This window comes from Protopterus annectens, chromosome 6.part0 (assembly GCF_019279795.1).
Source record: "Protopterus annectens isolate FY-2018-M chromosome 6.part0, PAN1.0, whole genome shotgun sequence".
In the NCBI taxonomy this organism is placed as follows: Eukaryota; Metazoa; Chordata; order Ceratodontiformes; family Protopteridae; genus Protopterus; species Protopterus annectens.
In genome coordinates this window covers 614,244,395-614,269,142 of record NC_056737.1, presented here as the reverse complement: position 1 = coordinate 614,269,142, position 24,748 = coordinate 614,244,395, and the positions used below count along the sequence as shown (strand labels likewise).

Genomic DNA, 24,748 nt, shown 5'->3' with positions numbered 1-24,748 from the left:
GGGTATGGGAGCGAGGAGAACCCCACATTGAGAGGGAAAACGGAGCGGGCTGGCCCTGATCTAGAATCTCGCAAAAAAGCACTCAATCAAGTAAGTCTGAAAATGGCAGTTTCTGCAGGGAGGAGATTAGAAGAGAGAAGAAATGCCTGGTTTTGCAGTAGCAGTTATAGGCTGAGGTAGCTAGCAGAAAAAACAGGGAGAGAAGAGTGCTTGATGGGAGAAAGTGGAAAAGGAAATAAGGTCTACAGATAAGTAATTATGTAAAGAGTGGAATGCAGGTGGAAAGGAAGATAATGTTGCCTAGATAGCGACCAATGAAAAGAAAGTTATTTCCTTCTTTTTTTAAAGAAGAGTAAGATGAGGACAAAGTATTTCGGGAAAACAGACCAGCTGTTTGTTTGTTTCTCACTGAACAGACTGGGATCACCAGTTTCTAAAGTCACCCTTGCCAAATAGATTATTGATTGTATTTCTTTTGTATGTATTCAACAAGGCCTCTCCCTATCAAAGCCTCATAAGATACATTCAGCTAGATCCATGGCCACTTCTGCCTTCTAGTCTAGAACTTCCATTGGTGAAATTTGTGCAGCAACTACCTGGTCTAATGCTCATACCTTTATTGCTCATTACAAACTTTATTTGACTTCTAGAAGCAGAGCTGCTTTTGATTCCTCAGTTCTCCAGAATATCCTTTTATGAGAAGAGGACCACCCAAGATTCAAGTTGCTGTGGACTCTTCCATACGTTGAGGAAGAATAAAAAATACAAGATCTGATATTACAGTTATGTACTTACCATAAATATGCATCTGTGTTGTCCTCTCCACCTTCCTCTCATTTTTTTGGAGTGACCTTATGAATATTTTGGAACCTTTTGTTCCATGTTTGAGTCCTGGCTTTACTGCTATTGCCTTCTTCTTACTATATCTTAGGCTCTGTAAGGCAGCAAACTGTATCTGAAGTATTGTAGGCTGTTTGGAGCATTATGGGTAGAGGGAGGAGCTCGAGGGTTGGATCCATAAAGTTGTGGTATGCAGCTGAGTTTTATCCGATAATCCATATGTTGAAGAATAATGAAAATGGAGAGCACGGATGCATAGTTATGGTGAATAAATAATTTTAATTTCAAGAGACAAATGTGTGTGAGTACAGTAGAGATGCAGTTTGTGGCTACTGTGCAAACTAGTACCAAAGACAGCATGTTTAAAACAAAATTGTGTGACAGAAAGCCTTACAGTACAGCTGAGAGTGTCTGACAAAAGTTTTTAAAAGCCATCTGAACTGAAAAAAAAAATGGGTAATGGTCTACATTCAGAATGTTGTGTTTAAACTGTAAGTTAAATAAATCCCACACATGTCTTTGTTGTATTTTGGGCACAACTTAAAACATGTTGGTCAAGTTTGATTAAACCTCTTGTGTAAGAATGAAGTGTTCAAGCAGTTGTTTCAAATTGTACCTCAGCAAGTTCATTTAAAGCAACCAAATGTTATGAACATGATTCTTTTGTTTATGAATATGATTGGTAAAATTCAGGAAATACATCAAGAAAATGTAGATGAATTGGAAAGCTAACAGTCAAAAAGTATGGTCTGATGATTAGAGAAGTGCAGCATTCTTCTGTGACAGTTCTGAATGGATGTTCAAGAGGACATTTTGCATGTTCACGTGGGCAGACAGATCATTTGAGATCACGGCACTACAAGTGTTTGAGTAGTGCTAAGGCAGAGCTAGTACACAGACTGACTCACTCCACAAAGCAATTAAATTAAATACAAGGCATATGTTTCTGACAAAATCCACACAGAAGTAAGAGACTGCAGAAATAATGAGAACTGTATGTTATTGCAAATGCAGAAACACAAAGTTTGCAGAATTCAGAGTCAATGATGTTCTAGGTTTTTTTCCCCTCTGTAGAGCATCTGGGATACATGAAAACAGAATGCCAGATGAAATTCTCACCAGAAAATTAGCTTGATGATATAGATGGATAAAGTCCTTACCACAGTCCAGGCAACCTAGTGACTCAGGCATCTGATGGTGTTGGCAGGGATGTTGGGCATAATTATCCTGAGGGAGTGACCAAAGCAGAATACAAGTAAAATGTAGTGTAAAAAAAAAAAAAATCACAGTATACAAAATAGAAGAAGGCAATAAAGTAATACAAGAAAGGAAAAGCAAACTATCCCTTTTCCTCACATTAAGTTGTGGCAGAGTCTGGGTGAACTTTTCCAGCAAAAGAACCCTCACACTTTAATTCTTGCCTTCGTTCCTTCATACATCCTTTTAATTAACCTTATTATTTTATCAGGGAATACAAATGCTTCTAATACATACTCTTAAAATCCCAGAGTACTCTTGTCAAATGAGGTAATTTATTACATTCTGCTTCCTTCTGGATCATCATTGTTCTATTAATGTTGCCAAATGTTTGCATCCTCTCCACAAAACTACACTGATCCATTTCTATCAAGTTTGGCAACACCTTTGCCATTCTTTTAGCTCGTATAGACATTAAAACTTTATAACAAGAGGAGCCTTCTTGATGGATCAGGAGTTTGCGCCCTCCATTTCTGTCTAAATGGATGAATCCACCACCAACTCCTGTCTGGAGTTTCCTTTAAGTCCGGCAGGCATATACAGTGCAATGAAAAAGTATTTGCCCCCTTCCTGATTTCTTATTTCTTTGCTTGTTTGTCACACTTAAATATTTCAGCTCATCAAACAAATTTAAATATTGGACAAAGATAACCCAAGTAAATATAAAATACATTTTTTAAGTGGTTATTTTATTTATTAAAGGAAAAAAACTATCCAAACCTACATGGTCCTATGTGAAAAAGTAATTACCCACCTTGTTAAATCATGAAGTAACTGTGGTTAATCACATTTTTGGGAAAGCTGAGTTCAATTTCACTAGCCACACCGAGGCCTGATTACTGCCAGAAGTGTTGAATCAAGAGATCATGTAAATAGAACCTGTCAGACAAAGTGAAGTAGGCCAAAAGATCCCAAAAAGGAAAACATCATGCTGCTATCTAAAGAAATTCTGGAACATATGAGAAACAAAGTAATTGACATCTATCAGTCTGGAAAAGGTTACAAAGCTTTGGGACTCCAGCGAACCATGGTGAGAGACATTATCCACAAATGGAGAAAACATGGAACAGTGGTGAACCTTCCCAGGAGTGGCCGGCCTACAAAAAGTACTCCAAGAGCACAGCGACGACTCATCCAAGAGGTCACAAATGAAACCCAGAAAGTGATGCAATGGTGCAAAAAGAAGAACAAATATACAAAAAAACCCTGGTGATGCATTTTAGGTCACAAAAGAACTCAGAACAACATCTAGAGAACTGCAGACAGTGTTCATGACTCAACCATAAGAAAGAAACTGGGCAAAAATGGCATGCATGGCAGAGTTCCAAGGCGAAAACCACTGCTGACCAAAAAGAACATAAAGGCTTATCTTACTTTTGCCAAAAAACATCTTGATGATCCCCAAAACTTTTGGAAAAATATTCTGTGGACTGATGAAACAAAAGTTGAACTTTTTGGGACGTGTGCGTCCCGTTACATCTGGCGTAAAAGTAACACAGCATTTCAGAAAAAGAACATCATGCCAAAAGTCAAACATTGTGGTGGTAGTGTAATTGTCTGGGGCTGCTTTGCTACTTCTGGACCTGGATGACTTGCTGTGATTGATGGAACTATGAATTCTGCTCTCTACCAAAAAATCCTGAAGGAGAATGTCCGGTCATCAGTTCGTGACCTCAAGTTGAAGCACACTTGGGTTCTGCAGCAGGGCAATGATCCAAAACACACCAGCAAGTCCACCTCTGAATGGCTTAAAAAAACAAAATGAAGGTTTTGGAGTGACCTAGTCAAAGTCCGGACATGAATCCAATTGAGATGCTGTGGCATGACCTTAAAAAGGCAGTTCATGCTCGGAAACCCTCCAATATGGCTGAATTAAAACAATTCTGCAAAGAAGAGTGGGCCAAAATTCCTCAACAGCGATGTGAAAGACTCATTGCCAGTTATTGCAAATGCTTGATTGCAGTTGTTGCTGCTAAGGGTGGCATAACCAGTTATTAGGTTTAGGGGGCAACTTGTTCACATAGGGCCATGTAGATTTCGGTATTTTTTTTCCTTAATAAAGTCATCACTTAAAAACTTCATTTTGTGTTTATTTGGGTTATCTTTGTCTAAAATTTATATTTGTTTGATGATCTGAATACTCTGAATACTTATACTCTGGAACAAGCTACCCATCTATGTCAAGCAAAGTTCTTCATTAGCACTCTACAAGAAAAATCTTGATGACTGGATTGGAAATAGGAAATACACCTCGGTGGTCACTTCTGTGTCTCTGCTGGAAGCAGTATGGTTTCATGCCAGGAAAGAGCACTACAGATGCAATGTTTGCTCTGAGAGTGTTGATGGAGAAATACAGAGAAGGTCAGAAGGAGTTGCATTGTGTCTTTGTAGACTTGGAGAAAGCATATGACAGGGTGCCTAGAGAAGAGTTGTGGTATTGTATGAGGAAGTCGGGAGTGGCAGAGAAGTACGTAAGAGTGGTACAGGATATGTACGAGGGTAGTGTGACAGTGGTGAGGACTGCAGTGGGAGTGACAGATCCGTTTAAGGTGGAGGTGGGATTACATCAAGGATCAGCTCTGAGTCCTTTCTTATTTGCAGTGGTGATGGACAGGTTGACAGATGAGATCAGACAGGAGGCCCCATGGACTATGATGTTTGCAGATGACATTGTGATCTGTAGTGAGAGTAGGAATCAGGTTGAGGAGACTCTGGAGAGGTGGAGCTATGCTCTAGAGAGCAGAGGAATGAGGGTCAGCAGGGCTAAGACAGAATATATGTGTGTAAATGAGAGGGAGGGTAGAGGAATGGTGAGGATGCAGGGAGTAGAGTTGGTAAAGGTGGACGAGTTTAAGTACTTGGGATCAACAGTTCAGAGTAATGGTGAATGTGGAAGAGAGGTGAAGCAGAGAGTACAGGCTGGGTGGAATGGGTGGAGAAGAGTGTCAGGAGTGATTTGTGACAGACGGGTATCCGTAAGAGTGAAAGGGAAGGTCTACAAGAGTGTAGTGAGACCAGCTATGTTATATGGGTTGGAGACAGTGGCATTGACAAAAAGGCAGGAGTCAGAGCTGGATGTGGCAGAGTTAAAGATGTTAAGATTTGCAATCAGTGTGACTAGGATGGATAGGATTAGGAATCGGTATATTAGAGGGTCAGCTCATGTTGGACAGTTTGGAGACAAAGCAAGAGAGACGAGATTGCATTGGTTTGGACATGTGCTGAGGAGGGATGATGGGTATATTGGGAAAAAGATGCTAAGGATGGAGCTGCCAGGTAAGAGGAATAGAGGAAGGCCTAAGATAAGGTTTATGGACGTGGTGAGAGAGGACATGCAGGCGGTTGGTGTGACAGAGCAAGATGCAGAGGATAGGAAGAAATGGAAAGAGATGATCCGCTGTGGCGACCCCTAACGGGAAAAGCCGAAAGAGAATGATGATGATGATGATGGGTGGTGTAAGCTATGGTACCTTGCTGGCTAGGCTTACATAGGCCCTTGGGCCGATAGCCTAGTACCTACCTATGAACCTACGAAACATTTAAGTGTGACAGACATGCAAAAAAATAAGAAGTCAGGAAGGGGGCAAATACTTTTCCATTGCATTGTACTTTTAGATTATTTCTTCAATAATACAGTCATCTTAATTTTTTGATTTGTAGGAAGATGCTTGCTAGTGGCATAGTATGGCAAACTCTAGAACATGCTTACTTATGTAGCTGGCATGTAATATCATGTACCAAATCATTATACTGTCTCAGACATCCCTAAATATAGGATTTTACCAAAAAGTGTCATATTTTGGTTTACAGAAAAAATAGACCTTACCAAGAACCAGCCATGCAAGATCCTGTCATAAGTAATCCAATAGTTTAAGGACATACAAGTCATATACTGCACTTTTTTTTTTTTTTTTTTTTAAGTGCAATACCCCACCTAGATTCTACAACTGGCTGTCATGATTGCCATATAGTAATACTGTTTATAAGTTTTGCTTTTCCTGTAAACATCTATGAAAACTTTAATTCACACATATAGTTTAATTCCTGCTTACAAAAATGCAGATTAGTATGGTCATTTTTTGCTAGCTAGCATATCATAACTTCATCTGTTTGTGGTAGTACAGATTGATACTGAGCTATGTTCATTTTTTGCTTGATTAATAGATGTAGAAGCACATGACTGAGTGAACCTAGACGTTTATATGTTGTTTTTCTGAATATGGTACATTGGTCATAAATAAAAGTATTGTGCTACTAATGGTGGCGACGTCACTAGACATGACTGTCAACCTTCAATAAGAAAGCATTGTCCTGCCCTAAGAAAAAGTATGTCAGAAGGTCAGAAAGAGGAAAACTTTCTTATTTTTCAGAGTAGTAGGTCTTCAGATATTCAAGCCCATGCAGCTGTTATTAAGGAATCCTTATCATATAGGCTTAATTAAATTATTTAATACTGTGTATACTTGAATATATCTACATTTTTTCCAGACATCTTTATTGAATTATCACTTGTGACACAGGCAAATTTACATTCATATAAAAGTAAATTATAATTAACATAAACATCATGCTTCATGTATATTGCTATATATCATGTAACCTAAGCAACATTAGATAAATTATTCAGTTCCTGCCTTTTTTTTTTTTTTTTTTTTTTTAACAAGAAACATCTTTATTAAACCATCACTTACTACATAGGCAATCATACATTTATATAAATGAAAACAAAACACACAGACAGAATTCTAGTTGCAAGCATTTTACATCATAAACCATACTGATACACTCCCAGTTGCAAACATTATACGTCACTTATAATCTACCTAATCTTTTTCAGTCAAACATTACAGAACTTATTTAAGTCCTGCCACCTGTTTAACCTCATTCCTCCCTTGTATGTATTGTTCTCACAATTCCCATTTTTCCTATATAGTTTGCTCGTACCCATTTCTGAAGATCTCAATTCCAGTTGTTTTATCTCTGTTACTGTATTCACTGCTTCTAGTATAGTTGGTTTAAATTCTGATTTTCATTTTTCAGTAATTCCTTTTTGGCAGCCACCATTATTAGACATAGCAAGACCTTGCCATTTCTAGGCAGTTCCCATTCTGTATCATAGCTCATAAAATCATCTTCCTCATCAGACCAGTCTGCCCACCCAGTATCTCCGACAGTGCATCCAGTAGGGAATTTTTAAAGTCCGGCAATTCACCACACTCCCAGAAAATATGTTTCCAGTTACCTCTTTTTTTTCCCCCATCACACCTCCAACATTTGCTAACTGCCTGAGGAAAAATTGTCTGAAGTCTACTTGGAGTACAGAAATATCTATGTAAACATTTCTAAGCAAAAATCCTTAACCTTCTAGATTTTGTTGTATATTTGGGAGACATACATATATCCTCCCATTGTTTCTTTATGAATTGCTTATCCACTTAGGTTCATAGGTAGGTACTAGGCTATCGGCCCAAGGGTCTACGTAAGCCTAGTCAGCAAGGTTCCCTGGCTTATACCACCCAAGAAAGTTATTTTCCTGTGCCACTGTCGAGCAGAGACACAGAAGTGATCCCCGGGGTGTATTTCCTATTTCCCATCCAGTCATCAAGATTTTTCTTGAAGAGTGCTAATGAAGAACTTTGCTTGACATAGATGGGTAGCCTGTTCCAGAGTATGGGAAGTCTCTATCCTTCCAGCATGTCCTGTTTATTGTGGTGACAAGGTTTAGGTCCCTAGAGCGTGTAGTTCGAAGGGATTGGGATTTCTTTAGGTGTAGCATGTCCAACAGCTCTGGGTTTGACATAGCTTTATATGTTAGGCAGAGATCACCTCGGAGTAGGCAATATGCTATGGAGTAAAGCTGGAGTTTTTTGAGACGGTCAGTGCAGGGCATTTGTTTGAGGCCAGTAATCCTCTTTGTGAGGTACTTCTGTGGCCTTTCCAGCTGCTGCAGATGTCTTGTGAGGTACATTCCAAAAGGGGCATTGTACTCTATAATGGGTCTAATGAGTAAAGAGGAACAATGACCTCTTTTTTCCTGGATGAGAACCCTTTTATGATGAGGTGTGCCACGTAGAAGGATTTCCTTACTACTGTGGCGATGTGACTATCAAAGGAGAGACTACTGTCCACCTGTGTCCCAAGGTCTCTTATCACACATTTGGTGTTAAGTAGATTGCTGCCTATGTGGTAGTTCATGGGTACAGAATTTTTACCAAAGGGGATGACACTGCACTTTTTGGCATTGAGCTTAAGGCCATGGCTCTGACACCAGGCATCTGTCTTAGTGAGGCCCTTCTGTAGGATGTCCACATCATTTGGGGACTTGACTATAGCTCCTAGTTTGCAGTCATCTGCGAACTTCATTAGCCAAAGGCCTTCTGTGTTAGCCTGTACTTCAGAGAAGTAGATACAAAACAGGAGAGGTCCCAAGATGGAACCTTGTGGTACTCCACTTGTCACTGCTTTGAGGTCATATTTTGGAGTCTGAAACTTTTACAGTGTGGGTTTTGTCAGTGAGCCAGTTGGCAACCCATCTTGTGATGTAGGGATTTATACCTAGTTTAGTGAGTTTAGCTATAATTCCAGAATGGGGGAATGGTGTCAAAAGCCTTGGCGAGGTCAAGATAGGCTGTGTGAACCACCTTACCCTCATCTATGGCTTTGGTGACTGCCTCAAAGACGTCAATCAGGTTCAGGAGGCATAATCTGCCTTTCACAAACCCGAACTGGGTGGAATCCAGAGTTTGTAGGTTACCAATGTCTTTGTTAATGAGTTCCATGAGGATACGTTCCATTGCCTTGCAGACCAGGCTCGTCAGGCTAATAGGTCGATAGTTCCTGGGATCAGTGGTGGCTCCCCCTTTGTGGAGTGGGTTAACTGTTTCTATGCGCCATTCAGTGGGCACAAAACCTTATGCGAGGCTATTATTGAACATGGTGATTAAGTGGGGAGCCAGTTCGTTCTGAAGTTCATGTAAAACACAGCCTAGGATGTTGTCTGGTCCCATGGATGCTGTGTTTTTGGCTTTAGAGAGTGCAGCTTTTACCTGTTTAGTTGTGATTACAGGGACTCTGCATTCTTCCTGTATAGATATGGGCCCTTTAGGGGATGAGTGGGGGGGTAAAGTTAGCACTTAACCTATATCCAGGATGTTGGCATAATCAGTTGGTTCTGAAATTTTCGTGCCGTTGTGCTGTAACTCAGGGCAGATCTGGGTGTTGCCATCGAGATTCTTCACATAGCTATAGAATGCTTTGTGGTTGTCATTAGAGTTAGTGGTGATTTTGTTTTCGTAGCTAGCTTTGGAGGATCTTATAAGGGATCTCAGCTTCTTACTGAGGCTGACCAGGGAGCTCCTCCACTCATGGGATTTTACTCTCTTTTGCAACAGTTTCTTCCTTCTGTTGTACAGTTTGTTTATGGCAGGGGACCACCAGATTGGCTTCCTTTTTTTGGAGGATAGCGTCTTGGTTCTGTTTGGGATAGCACAATCCATGCACTCGTGTAAGTGCTCATAGAGTGCATGTGTGTAGGATTCAGCAGTTGTAACTGTATTGTCCATCTGCATGGGTGTCATGAAGTTCACCACTTCTGTCTTAAGAAGCATGAAGTTGGCTTTGGAGAAATTTTTTACCGTGGTTTCCTTAATGGGGGGTGGGGGCGGGATGTGGTTATCAAGGGTGATTAATTTATGGTCGGATCGGACCAACGAGGAGTTGACTTCAGGTGTGGAACACCGGTCACTCATGTTGGTAATGACTAGGTCTAGGATATTGTTGCCTCTGGTGGGGGTGTGGATAAGGTGATCCAGGGCATTGGAGTTTATGAATTCCAGAAAGCGTTGAGCTAAGGAGTTGGTACATGGGTAGTTTTCCCAGTTAATGGTGGGGTAGTTGAAGTCGCCCATTATTAGGTGTTTGGTTGAACCCTAATATTTTTCAGTACATCAAGAAAAGAGGAGTGGGAATCCTGGTGCATGGTGGGGGATCTGTAGCAAACTACAATTTGGATTGCAGTTTTGCCCAGAGTTAGTTGCACTTGGATAACCTCGGATGCATTACGCTGAGCAGCTAGCCTGGAGGTGTGGATATCCTTAATGAATGTGGACACACCTCTGCCTTTGGTGTTTCGGTCCAGGTTACATGGCCGAAAAGTGTGGTATGAGTTGTAGCCTGGTAGTGCAGGGGTGCTCTCTGTAGCCATGAACCAGGTCTCAGTCACTGCACAGATATCGATGTTCTCCATTTTAAGGAGTGCCTCGAGTGAGTGCGTTTTGAGATTTAGACTTCTAGCATTGAGTAGCATTACCCTCAGTTTTTGCTTGCCTGTTCCTGCTACGGTGGTGAATTTGTCATTTGAGCCTTGCCTAAAAAAGGCACTATAGGGGCAGCAAGAGCCTTAGCCAGTATCCGGAATCACAGAGGTGACAGGTGCAGGCCATCTGTGGCAAAGCATTGTGGTCTATCGACCATGTCATCCCAAGCAGACAGATACTGGATCCCCTTAGAATGACACCAGAAGCTTAGCCAATTGTTGAAGTCAGTCATTTTGTCCTTGTACTGCGGTATCATTCTGGGCGATGGCAGAGTGCTACCCAGGGCTAGGGTCATACCTGCCTGGGCTATAAGATCGGAGAGCTCTTCCATGTCTCTTTTCATGTAGTCCAGGGAGGTACGTCTCAGGTCATTCACACCAACATGGACAATGACGGAGTTATATTTGTACTTGTTGTGGAGGGACCTGAGTGTGTGGGTTATGTGGCGGATCCTGGCACCTGACAGGCAGACGGCAGTAACCTTCTCTTTGTTTAGCCTGGTGAGTGGGACATCAGTGTGCCTGACTATAGAGTCACCTATGACTAGTGTGTTGGCTACGTTGTTTTGCCTTATTGGCTGTGGTTGAGTGGCACAATGAGTCTGTGGGCTATGTGTCATTTGGGTTGTGTTGGGGGATGGAGATTGCTTGCGTTTCTGCTTTGGAGGTCTCTATTGCTTAGACAGATTATTATTGAGAGCCTCCACAAATGTTTTTGCGTTTTGGAACTTCTCTGTTCCCAATCCTTAATAACCTCCTCTGATTCTTATAGTTATCATGTAATATTTTATATACTCTACTAATTATTCCTTTTCTTTAATGGCAGCTTCTGTTCTACATTCTACTAAAAACTCTACCAGTGCTGGTCTTTCATTTAGAACCCCCCTTATTTCTTTCTCTTTGCCTATACTCTGATATCAATTCCTGGTAGGGAAAGCAATCTCTAACCTGAAGTTCAGATAAATTATTGGCGTCTTCCCATTCTGTCATCTTTCTCTCTCTAGTTATTTGCTTCTAATACCTTGGTTCCTTTGCCAGGTTTCTCCAATAAATTCCAGCCCCTTCTTGCCTATTGCCTATATCTCTAATTGCAGTCATCCCTATTGACATAATCTCCTTTCTCAAATTTTGTAATGGCTTCGTTCCTAGAATACTTCCTGCTACTTTATGGGTATAATATTCTCTATGATTGTTGTTATTCTTCTTAAAGGCCTGCATCCAAAATCCCAGTCTCCTTGATTCTTGAGCCCCCCCCCCGTTTCATCGTCATCCGTTTCCACTTTGAATTATAGTTTTCTGCTTGTGCTGTTTACAGGAGTATTAACTGTGTTACTCTGAAATACCCCTTCAAATTTGGTAACCCCAATCCACCTTGTTCTACTGGAAGAAATAGCTTATCCCACTTGACTCTTGTCATTTTCCTCTTCCAGATAAAGTCATTCAGCCTTTATTAATTGCTGTCCACAACTTCTCCTCTGGTTGATAAAAATATGCCTGACCTGTGTTTAAGACTAAAGGGGCTAAAAACATTTTAACTGCTTGTATCTTACTATCAATATCCATATGATAAAGCTTCCATTTTCTCAGTTTTTGTATTATCTTTTGTTTATTCTTTCCCACATATCCTTACCTGCCACACTAGAATCATATTTAAACCATACTCCTAAATATTTCATTTTATCATGTCCCCATAAATATAGATATTCCTGAATCGGTCCTTGTGTGTGTACCCAATAGTTTCATTAATTTTGTATCTCGAAAAGATCTGAATCTGTCTCAAAATGTTCCACAACACTGTAGTGTCTCTTTCTAGTTTGGTCAGGTATAAAATGATGTCATCTGCAAATAAAGCCAGCTTTTCTTGACTACCATACCAGTTATATCCTTGAATTTTTGAGTCCCTTATTTTATTTGCCAGTGATTCTAAATATAATGCAAGTAATGAAGGGGAAAGAGGACACCCCTGCCTAGTTCCTCTGCTAAGAATATATCGTCAGAGAGGACCCTACCCACTTTAATTTTCACCTCTGATCCCTCATACATCCCCCTAATCAACCTTATATTTTTTCAGGAATTGCAAATGCTTCCATTGCCCTGCTCATAAAGTCTCAGCTTACTCTGTCAAATGTTTTCTGTGCATCAAGACCCACAAACAATAATGGCATTTACTTACATTCTGCTTCCCTCTGGATCATCAGTGTTCTGTTAATGTTGTCAAATGCTTGCTCCCCTCCACAAAACCACATTGATCCATATCTATCAGTTTTGGCATTACTTTTGCCATTCTTTTAGCCATTATAGACATGAACACTTTATAGTCATAGTTTAGTACTGAAATGGGCCTATGTGAAGCTGGATCTGATGGATCGTTACCCTCTTTAGGTGTTACAGCTACCACTGCTTTCTTCCAGGACGTTGGTACTTCTCCTCTTAAATTATTGTTAAACAAAACCTTCCAGATCGTTATCAATTTTTTTTCCTCCTAGCTTTCAAACTTCCACGGGAATACCATCTACCATCTAGTCCTTGGGACATTCCTGTAGATTAGTTAAACACCACAATTTTTATCTCAACTCCGCCTATCCTAACCATTAGTAATTGAGCCTCATCTTCCTCTAACCTTGGCATATTTAATTCTTCCATAAACATTTCCATTTGCACCTTTTCTTGATTTCCATATCTCTCTGCTTTATAGAGACGGTCATAGAATTTGTGAAATAATTCTAATGTCTCTACAAGATGTCTTGTTACCTTCCTTGTTTTAGGCTCCCTAACTTTTTTGACAGCCCTTTCTACTTTCTGTTGCCTAAGTCACTGTACTAAAAATGTTTGTGCTCTAGGGTTATTATCAAAAAACAGTTGCTTAACAACAATCTTTCTAAACTTGTGCATATTACTTGAGGTAATCCCTTACTTTCTGTCTAACATCCTGCACTTGATCCTCTTCTTGTTCAGTGAGATTCCCCTTATTCTGCAATTCTTTAACATTTGTCAGTCCCTCTAAGTAATTCTTGTTACTTCTTAACCATAGCTCCAGTTCTCTATTTCCGCACTATTTTTAAACTCCACCTTAATTTTATCACACTCCCTAGCTATATTTTCAGAAGAAATTTCTATTCTCTCTAACAGCTCCTGAATAAACTCCACTACCCATTCCTTAAATTCCTTTCTTTGCACATAACTAAATTTTTGAAAAAGATCTCTGAATCTGATAGGAGCAAGGGAAATCTGGAAAAAAGAATCAGAGTGCCATGTCTAAATAATGACATTTGTGAGGTATGTTACTGGATGAGGTTTCATCTCGTTACTTTTAAGCTCAATGTAGGGTATAGTGATTACCATAGAAAATCTGTGCCAGAGTGATTTCTGTTTGTACACCAATAGTAATTCAGTGTATGTGGTCTTTATTTTCTTTGCTGTTGTGTCACTGTGAATTTAGTATGCTTGGGTTGGCATAACCTGTGCCCCCTTGCAAAAAATACTTTTATAGTTCTTGGTACTGTACTGAAACATTGACTTTTTTCCCACCGGAAGAGCCTTCAGCTACTTGTAACTCAGGGAGACATAATGGAAATAAAGCATGTTCAGTTGTCTTCTTACAGTATAGTAGAGATGTCGAGAAAGGGTAGTGGTAGTAGCAGACAAGTATTTCACAATGTAGACAAAATGATTTAAGGGTGGTTAGCTCATAGTTGAACAGAGCTTACACTATATGATCTGCATCTCTCTCTCTTATTTCTCGATCATAGGAAAGAAGAACTTTCTTCCACCGTCTTATCTTATGATGGGATTTGGCTTTTTGTTTAAGGTATTGTATCATTTTTTTTCCTTTTTACTGTTATTCTTCAACCTTTTGTAACAGCTTTTTGTCACAACTGTGAGATTCCCGGAGATGTTGGATATGTTTTCTAGAATAGAAGAATCTGCACTGAACATTAATTGGCAGTAGTACTACAGATCCACCATTTCAGTATATCTGTCGTATACAAGTAAACCTTTTGCTGCACACTGGTTTAGGAGTAAGCACTTGGTAATACAGCATTTATTTCCAGCAGCTTATGTAGCTTTATGATGTTAGCTATGTTGTCCAGTTGAGTTCTGTAACAAAAGTTATTCAGCATTAGTCATACAGGCTTCCTCTGTCAGTGCATCATTAAATCCATTGCATTCAACTAAATGTGTTGAAGTATTAATTTTATATTAGTAGTAGTACAAACTACCTTTTAAAGTCACACAAGTTTGACCGTTGCCCAGTTTACAAGCTGTCTGTAAGTTATCAGGAACATAATTTAATGGCAACCTGTAAGATTATCATCATATTTTGGCTTTTCCCGTTAGGGGTCGCCACAGCGGATCATCTCTTTCCATTTCTTCCTGTCCTCTGCATCTTGCTCTGTCACACCAACCACCTACATGTCTTCTCTCACCATGTCCATAAACCTTATCTTAGGCCTTCCTCTTTTCCTCTTACCTGGCAGCTCCATCCTTAGCATCTTTTTCCCAATATACCCATCATCCCTTCTCAGCACATGTCCAAGCCAATGCAATCTTGTCTCTCTTGCTTTGTCTCCAAACTGTCCAACATGAGCTGACCCTCTAATATACTGATTCCTAATCCTATCCATCCTAGTCACACTGTGTGCAAATCTTAACATCTTTAACTCTGCCACATCCAGCTCTGACTCCTGCCTTTTTGTCAATGCCACTGTCTCCAACCCATATAACATAGCTGGTCTCACTACCCTCATGTAGACCTTCCCTTTCACTCTTAGTGGTACCCGTCTGTCACAAATCACTCCTGACACTCTTCTCCACCCATTCCACCCTGCCTGTACTCTCTTCTTCACCTCTCTTCCACATTCACCATTACTCTGAACTGTTGATCCCAAGTAAGATGCCAGACCTTAATGATTTCTGCATACATGCCTGTTGTAAAGGCTTGAGCAATTGTTTATACTGTCCAAGAGAGTTAATCATGTACATGGAAATTACAACTTAATGCAGTTCAGTGCCATGCAGAGTATGCATGACTATGAGTTGTATTATTGCAGAGGAGTGCAGCTCACTTTACTGCACAGATCATGTTGTGCTGCTGCACAGCTGTCTGTGAATCACAGCCTTAGTGGAAGCTGGCAAGGCCTCATTGTATGCAAGGAGATCTTATGAGTCTATATGCCTCATAGCAGACTTGTTGAAATCTACATTTTTCACCTTAATATTAATGCATGACCAGGTTATTGAGAGATTGATTTAGATCAGAGTAAGTCATAAAAAAGCCCTCCATATCTGCATTGTGCACTTCCGCATTTCATCTTTCCAGAATAAACCAAAGAAATAAATGGGTTAACCATGTCATGGATAGATGCTGGTAGGGTGGCAGAATGAAAAGTAAACATGTTCAATGTGTCTCTTTTCACTAACATTAAAAAAAAGCAAAGCTAACTTCTTTCATGCTGTTGACTTGATTTCATCTAGTAGACAGGGTTATGGAGACCTGGCCAGGTGAAGAAGGGTTCCATGACCATATTGTCCTATGGGTTAGTAGGCTTTATTGTCCCAAGAAAGATTTAGGGCTTTTGACAGAGCTCAGCAGTGTGCAGTGGTATCTAGAGAGAATTGTGGGATGCACAGGAATCTAGTTCTGTGGTGTAATGGTTAGATTAGTGATCTGAGTTCAAATCTCACTGGAACCTTCCACACTTTCCTTTAGGTTGGCTATGTGGCCTAATGAATAAGGCATCTGACTTTGGATAAAAAAAAAATTGTAGGTTTAAGTTTTGTCATGGTTGTCCAAAAGCAAGACAGTTTATCAGCAAAGATATAGACAACTTTCAGACACTGGACCCAACCAGTTTGGCTTTATCAAGGAGAAGTTCATGCCTTCTAAACCTGGTTAAGAGAAAAACAGTGCATACCGCCTACTTGAACCTGGCTTATGTGATCGATACAATACCTAACTCAGGTATAGTTAACAAACTCACCAACCTGGGCTAAACCCCTACATAATTTGCTGGATTGCCAGCCGGCTCACAGAAATGACCAAGGAAGTCAAGATTGGTGGGACCACCTCCAGTAAGAGACCAAACACCAAAAGGGTACCTCAGGGCTTCGTGCTTGGACTACTGCTATTTGGCATCTACTTCTGGGAAGTAAAGACTAATGTCAAGGGCTTTTAGCTGACTGTGTTTGCAGATGATTGCAGATTGGGAGTCATCATAGATTCTCCCCACAGCAAAAACTTGTGTATTAAGTAAATCTCAGTGCCAAAAAATGCATGTAGTGCTTTTGGGAAACTGGTGACCCGAGCTAATTGCTTGGCCTCTGACCAGCATGTGGCCAAGTTTGTAAGAAAATAATTTTGCAATGCCCAGCTTATAAGTAAAGGCTTGGTTTGTTTGAGTAGTTTTATGTAGGATATGGATACAGGTTTGAAGTTGAAATTGGATGTGAAGATATGTGGCTGTTGGGCAGGGTTGGGATTAGATGTTGAGGAATCCTTGATTGGAGATGCTATTACTATCTATAAAATAAGAACTGAACTATATTGCAGTTTCAAGTGGTGAGTTATCAATAGAGGTGTTTGGGTTGAATTTTTGGCCAGAATGTAAGGTTTCTTTAATGGATGTCCAAATTTTTTGTAGAGTTGTGTTTAGTATTATTCTGAAAGTTGTTATGGTATAGTTATTTTGTCTTCATGTATTTGCTTTTTAGTACAATTGTGAATCATTCTAAAGTGTTCAAGATATTGAGGTGTATAGTTTTGCCATTCTTTCCATGCTTCTCTGTATCCTGCATTAGCATTCTACTCTTTTTGGGATAGCTAAATTAGACTATTTGTTTTTAGTCTCTTACCTCTAGGAGGTGCAAGGCAATTTATTCATGTACAACATCATCTAAGGAGAGGATTTTTAAGAAGTTACAGTTAATAGATGATAATGTAGTAATGAACATTTCTGGGTTAAACTTGGAAAGATTGCATGTTTTACTGGATATGCAAGATGTCTGGTTGTATATATTGGGAGATGATCACTGAGAGAGTCTGACATTGTAGCTGTGGTGATGTATTTACTAGTGTCTTGTACTAGGATCCAGTCTAATAGGGAATTTGATGTCTTACTATAATACTTCTAGAAGTACAGTGGATAAAAAAGTGTACACACCTCTGTTAAAATGCCAGGTTTTTGTGATATAAAAAATTAGACCACAATTAATCATTTCAAAACTTTTCCCACCTTTAGTGTGACCTATAACTTGTACAATTCAATTGAAAAACAAACAAATCTGTTAGGGGGGAAAAATATTAAAATTAAAAAGCATACAATAAGCTGGTTGCATAAGTGTGCACACCCTTAAACTAATACTTTGAGGAAGCACCTTTTGATTTAATTACAGCATTCAGTCTTCTTGGGTAGGAGTCTATCAGCATGGCACATCTTGACTTGGCAATATTTGCCCATTCTTCCTTGCAAAAGCGCTCCAAATCTGTCAGATTGCAAGGGCATCTTTTGTGCACAGCCCTGTTCAGGTCACCCCAAAGAGTTTCTATTGGATTTACGTCTGGGCTCTGGCTGGGCCATTCCAAAACTTTAATTTTCTTCTGGTGAAGCCATTTTTTTTGTTGATTTGGATTTATGCTTGGGGTCATTGTTGTGTTGAAAGGTGAAATTCCTCTTCATCTTTCAAAGGAGGCAATGTGGTGGTCAAAAGTCAGGTTGCTATCAACCTGGGTGCCCAAGTCCCTCACGACTGCTTGCATGCTTACTACATTGTTATTAATGTGAAAATTAGTGGGGACACCATTTTGCCCAAAGGGGATAATGATGCATTTCTTGGCATTCAGTTTGAGGCCATGCTCCTGGCACCAGTCAATAGTTTGGGTAAGGCCCTCTTGGAGGCTGTTCCAATCTTTAGGGGAATTTAAGACAGCACCCAGCTTGCATTCATCTGCAAACCTGGTCAGCCACAGACCACTGGTTTTGGTTTGCACCTCAGAAAAGTATAACCCAAACAAGTAGAGGCCCCAAAACCGATCCTTGGGGTACACTGCTTGTTACAGGTCTACTATTAGAGGTAGATTCCCCTATTTTGACTGAGTGGGTTCTGTCAGTGAGCCAGTTAGCTTACCCCTCTGGTAACATACGGGTTGATGCCTAGGTGGGAGAGTTTACCAATTATGCCCGAGTGTAGAATAGTGTCAAAGGCTTTGGCTAGGTCCATGTAGGCAGTGTGCACCATCTTCCCCTCATCCATGGCTTTGGTGACTGTTTCAAAGAAGTTAACCAAGTATAATAGGCATGAGCTCCCTTTGACAAAACCAAACTGTGTGGGGTCTGTTTATAAGGTCTATGATAATGCATTCCATGGCCTTGCAGATCAGGCTAGTTAAGCTGATGGGCCTATAATTGCCTGGGTCAGTCGATGCTTCACCTTTGTGTAGAGGAATGAAGGTGGCTGTCCTCCATTTGGCTGGAACAAAGCCAGTGCTCAGGCTTTGGTTGAATACGGTGGCTAATGGAGCTGATAGCTCATGCCTGAGTTTATGTAGGATGCAGCCACGGATGTTGTCGGGTTCCATGGAGACTGTGGTTTTTTTTTGCGTTTGAGAGGGTATTAAAGACCTGCTCGCTGGTGATGAGGGGAGGGAGGCAGGTGCTGCGGATGTTCTGGTTTACTGATGGTGGGACAGGGGGTGAAGTTTTCACTGAACCTGTCTACCAGCAGGTTGGCTATATCTACAGTGTTTGTGTATGTGGTGTTCTTGACAACCCATTCAGAGCAGATTTGGGTGTTATCTTTTAGATTGCAAACATACGTGTAGAAGGCCTTGTGATTGTCCTTAGTGGATGTGGCCAGTTTGGACTCGAAGTTAGCCTTAGAGGATTTCACCAGTGACCTTATTTGCTTGTTCAGACAAAGGAGAGATTGCTTCCAACTTGGCACCTGCTCCTTCTCGGTCCTGGACAGCAATTTGTTCCTTTTATTATAGAGTTTGTTTATTACTGCTGTCCACCAAGCAGGTTTACTCTTCCTTCAGGAAGATTATTTGGTCCTGCCAGGTATTGCTGAGTCCGTACAGCTATGTAGGTACTCATATGTTTTTTTTGGTGTAGGCTTGGATATTAGTGCTAGTCCCAGCTGAAGGGATGGTGACTGTGAAGCTGCTTATACTTGTAGTCAGCTCTGGAAAAGTTTTTTGTTTGACCCTGACAAGTGGGGGTGAAAGTGATTGCTTTATGGTCGGATCTTACTAAGGATGGTGACACTGTAGGGGTGCTACAGTGGCTACTCATGCAGGATATTTTCACCTCTTGTGAGGGTGTCGACCAGCTGATTCAATGCATTGGCACTGATGAAGTCAGGGAATCTCTTGGGCATTTACGTTTGGGCTAGAATAGTTCTTCCACTCTGTGGTTGGGTAGTTAAAGTCATCCAGGATCAGGGTAGAGGGTTGAATCTTGATGGATTCAAGTAAGTCCAGATAGGTGGAGTGGGCGTCCTGAGTCATGGTTGGGGGTCTGTAGCTAGCTATGATTTGAATAGGTGTTTTGTCAATAGTTAACTGCACTTGGAGTGTCTCCTGTTTGTCATACCGTTTGACCATCCTGGAGGTGTGTATGTCTTTGATAAATATTGAAACTCCACCTCCTTTGGCTTTGTAGCCATCCATTTGGGGTCTGAAAGTATGGTAGGATGAGTAACCTGGTAAGGCTGGGGTACTCTCGCAGCTTTGAACCTGGTTTCAGTGACTGCACAAATGTCAGCATCCTCCAGGGAGAGGAATGCTTGCAATGAGTGCAGTTTCATGCTAAGGCTCCTAGCGTTTAGCAGCACACCCTTTAAATTTCATTTAGAGGAATTATTCATGTTGGTAATTTTGTGCATATGACTTTGCCTTAAAAAGGCACTGTGGAGGAGGCAAAAGCCTTTACCAGAAGCCTGAAGCCCAGGGGAAACAGATGAAGGCCATTTCTGGCAAAGTATCGTGGTGTGTCAATTATGTATTCCCAGGCGTGGAGGTTTTGCCACATCAGTCATCTCTCTGACATTGATGTGCTCCTTCTTGAAGGGGCCTGAGGTGTCTGTGTACATCTCCTGGACTGGCGTGAGGGGTTGTAAGGGAAGTCCTGGGTTGAGAGAGACTTGATCCATCCACCAAAAGATCTCCTTTCTTAGGCATGGTAGGAAGGGAATGGTGTGGTCCAAGGGGTAGGAGTGTTTGGTCCATGTGGACCTCAGGTACCACTGAAGTTTTCTCATATGGATTCTTGACAGTGGCAACATGGGTATAGTAGAGGCCATATGCCCTAGGAGTCTGAGATATTGTCTTGCTGTCATTGCAGTGGTGTGGAGGACAGACAGCAGGTTTTCCTTCAGGCTTTCCACTTTTGGGGTGGAAGGAATGCCATCATAACATTTGCCCTGATGATTCTGCTCCCCCAGGAAAACTTGGTCCTGGGAGGGGTTTAGTTCAGACTTGGGGAAATTGATGTTGAAACCGAGAGACTGCAGGACAGAAATGACTTTTTAGAGATGGATGTGTAGGGAAGTGGAGCAACCTGCCTGGATCAGGAGGTCATCCAGGTATGGAAAAATTTGAATCCCTTGGACCCTGCAATAGGCTATCACTGGAGCCAGGCACTTGGTGAAGTGGATAGTTAAAGGGTAAAGCAGAGTCTTGAAAATTGTGAAGGAACCCACAGAGAAGCATAAATACTTCTTGTAGTTTGGCCTTATGGGGATATGCAGATATGCATCTTTGATGTCCAAAGTAGCCAGAAATACCTGAGGCATTATCAGGGGGAAAAAGAGTATGGAGCATAAACATGTGAAAAGTGGGTATTTGTAGAAAGAGGTTGATGTGGGAGAGGTCCAGGATGGGTCTCAATGGGCCAACTTTCCTTGGGACTAGGAAAAGTCTGGAGAAAACCCCCTTTCCCTTTTCTGACAGAGAGACAGGTTGGATAGTCCCTTGAGAGAGGAGGCTGTCCAAGACTGTTTGGAAAAGGGGTAGTTGGACCTTTGGTAACTGTGGGATGCCTCTTAAGGAGGGAGGACTGATCCAAGTAATGAAGTAACCCTTTTCTATAATTGACAAGACCCACTTGGCTGAGATGATGGTTTGCCAGATGGGAAGACACTGACCGTCTTTGGGATAGGGGGGATTAATCTGGAGCGGTGTGGAAGAAAAGTCAGATACCTGCCCTGTCCTGAAACTGAGGTTTCTGAACAGGAGTCTGAGCAGGCCTGGAAAGAGGCTGCTGCTTCCTGTAGCTCTTTTTTGTGCCTAGAATGAGGGGTAGGGGCAGAATGTTTTCCGATGAACTGTGTCTTGGTGGAATAATTCCTATGGAATTTAGGGATTGGAGAGACAAACAAATGCTTTAAGTCTTGTAATTCCTTCCACATTTGCCAAAAGGTTTTGAAAAGCTCTGCCACTTTGGTCCCAAATAGAACAGAATTGTCCAGGGGTACATCCAGAGGTTTAGCCCTGATATTGCCAGCAGGGGTTGGAGTTTCAGCCCAGAGTACCTTCTGAGCATTGAGGCAGAAGCTGCAGATCTGGCTGAGGCCTCTGCAGCATCATAACTTCATCTTATTGAGAGTCTTGTCACTTGAGAGGAGAAGGAGTTGTGGTTAGATATTTGAGCCATTGTAGGCGAGTCTGGGAGATCAGCCAAAAGTTTAGAAACCTGAGTCAAAAGGGCCAGGGAATACTTAGACATGTGCGTCTTGTAGTTAACAGCCCTAAAAGCCAAAGTAGCAGAGGTGTATACCTTTTTGCCAATGAGTTCCATAGTGTTATTGTCCTTATCAGTGGGAAGGACAGAAGTGCAGGGAAGTAGTCCAGAGGGCTTGTCTGCAGAGACTGAAATAAGAAGAAGGAAAAAGGCCCTAGTGGTTTACTTATCTTAAATTCGAAGGATCTGATGACAGAGATGGCAGGATGAGCGGACGTTCGACTGGCAGCAGAGAAGTTCTGGGGAAGGCATGTGCAGATGTCAATTTTATGGCCCATGCACCCTACAGCCAGTGTCAGACATCCCACGTACCTTGCAGTGACTAAAGCTTTTGTATACTGGTCGGACATTCAGGTAGCTAAGCGGAGGATAACTCAAAGGTTATGAATAGTACAACATGGAAGAGAAGGACATCTATGGTTATTGTAAGATTTTACTATTCTGTCTTGTGGTAGCTGCTATAAATGCAAGTTCTATACCATGTTCTTAATAGAATCTGGCTAGTCACTGAAATCAATACCAGTGACACTAGCTGAATCTGATACAGCATCATCACGTTATTGTAGAGTAATGGCTGTGATGGATGAACTCTCCCATCGTTAAATAAGTGGTATCTTCCACTTTGTCCCTCACTTCAAACATTTAGAAACACTTACAAAAGTTTAGAAACCTGAGTCGAAAGGGCCAGGGCATACTTAGACATGTGCATCTTGTAGTTAACAGCCCTAAAAGCCAAAGCAGCAGAGGTGTATACCTTTTTGCCAATGTATTCCATAGTGTTACTGTACTAAGAGTACTAAGAAGTATTTAGAAAAACAATATAAGGAGAGGGCAGTCAGGAGTGATGGTGATGCAATGATGACATCCAGCGCAACTGCTCAACTGAAGGATGCTGGTGATTCAAGGCCTCCAGTGAAGCCCTTTGGAATGGTTTTATACTTGTGGATCAAGACATGGCCCACCACAACAAGAACTTTCACTCAAAATTCAGATTTAGTGTCCTGCCCTGTTGCCTTAAATAAGAATGTGCCTTCTCTCCTAGTTTGTCTTACAGCAATGATGACAGTTTATCTGTCCTTCCTTCCTCCATGATAAGGAGGCTCACTTTGGCTGTTAAACTACTTAACAAACTCCACTACCTTTTTAAAAGATATCAACCCCCTCAACATGGGGATAATGCATGGTTCCTTACATACATATCTGAGCACACAGAAAACTGAAAATCTAGTTTGTCTGCCAGAGTGTTCACGATGACACCTTGCATCTGTCTCACCCTCTTTCTTTTTTTTACTCCAGCCATTCATCCATCCCAGAGCCCTTTGAATGACTCATTAGTTCTACTCTGTGCTGCCAAATACAAGAATCTGCTTTAGTTGGCCGCTATCCTCTCTGCCTGAAGAAGTACTTTTATAAACTTACATTTTATTTGACTCCTTCACGTTAGAGATCGTGAGTACTACCACTTCTTTAGCTCAATGTCTTTGTAGTCTCCCCTGATTATTTTGTGGATCAAGATAATGGCTCCTTTTCCTTCTGTTTTCTTGGAATGACAGGTCTAAAATGTGTTTTGCTGTCCATTCTCTTCTCCATCCTGATATGTTTTGGGTTACTTTACTTTTTATAGCTTCTGTTATAATGGAACCACAAAGAAATAAAAACAGAAGCATTGTATTATGATTCGCCAAATCAGTGTCCTTTAAAAAAAGCTATGTCTTTCAGCTTTTCCCATTAGGGGTCACCACAGCAGATCACCAGTCCACAGATTGATTGGCAGTGTCCTCTAAATAGGTAAAAGAAAGGAAAAAGACACCCATTAACCTCCACATTTTCTTTATTAAACTTAAATATACTATCCTCATGGTTACTCAATTGCACTAAAAGGATAAACACCACAGTAATGAAAAACATGTATTTCATATAGCTCGCTGTTGAAGTTGTCCTTACTGCTGAGACTTCAGCTGAAGAAGACCAATGTGTGGTGTGACTTCTGGAGCTTAGTGCCTTTCTTTCCTTCAGGCTTGGCAAATATGTTCTCCTTTGGGACATCTGGGCATTCCTTGTATAAAACTGACATCTTCCAGCACTATTTTAGGTATTTCTGACTATAGTTTGCAGCATGTGTGTGTGCTTTCTTAGTCTGATATTGTTCAGTCTGCCCTGGAGTTTGGACATTTTCTCTTATTGCTAATGGCATTTTTTTTAGTCACAGTTAATTCTGTGTAGTTCAGAAGGGTTGATTGATTGCCTAGCAAGATATTTTAGGGCAAGTCTGCTTAATAAAAAGAAGGTAGTTGCTCTTGAGGTAGACAACTCTAACACAAAAACTATTCTAATATGTGCATGTTTTTGTTTAGGCTGAGGGCATAATACTGAGAGTTGTTGGGTCCGTCAAGCTGTTACACCAAAAGGAGCATTCCCTGCAGCAATATATAAAATGAAATAGACTTTTGAGTCCTTGTCTGATACTAGTGTGGTGCTTTCCATTTTGTCCCTGACTTGAGTCATTACATCCAAGTGACGCCTCCAGACACATCTGCAGTTAACTCCTACTGAAGTCTCTAGGCATAAAATATTGTTTGTTCATATTTGCATCAATAAT

The 24,748-nt window shown here is 41.0% G+C and overlaps 1 protein-coding gene across 1 annotated transcript in view; it reads left to right on the top strand.

Moving 5' to 3' along the window:
- The window catches only part of NEMF (nuclear export mediator factor), a 1,922,187-nt gene that overhangs the window by 1,193,145 nt on the left and 704,294 nt on the right, over positions 1-24,748 (top strand). Inside the window, exon 21 of the mRNA XM_044074284.1 lies at positions 14,161-14,219. Within this exon, the coding sequence (XP_043930219.1) occupies positions 14,161-14,219 (59 nt within the window). The remainder of the gene's footprint in view (positions 1-14,160; positions 14,220-24,748) is intronic.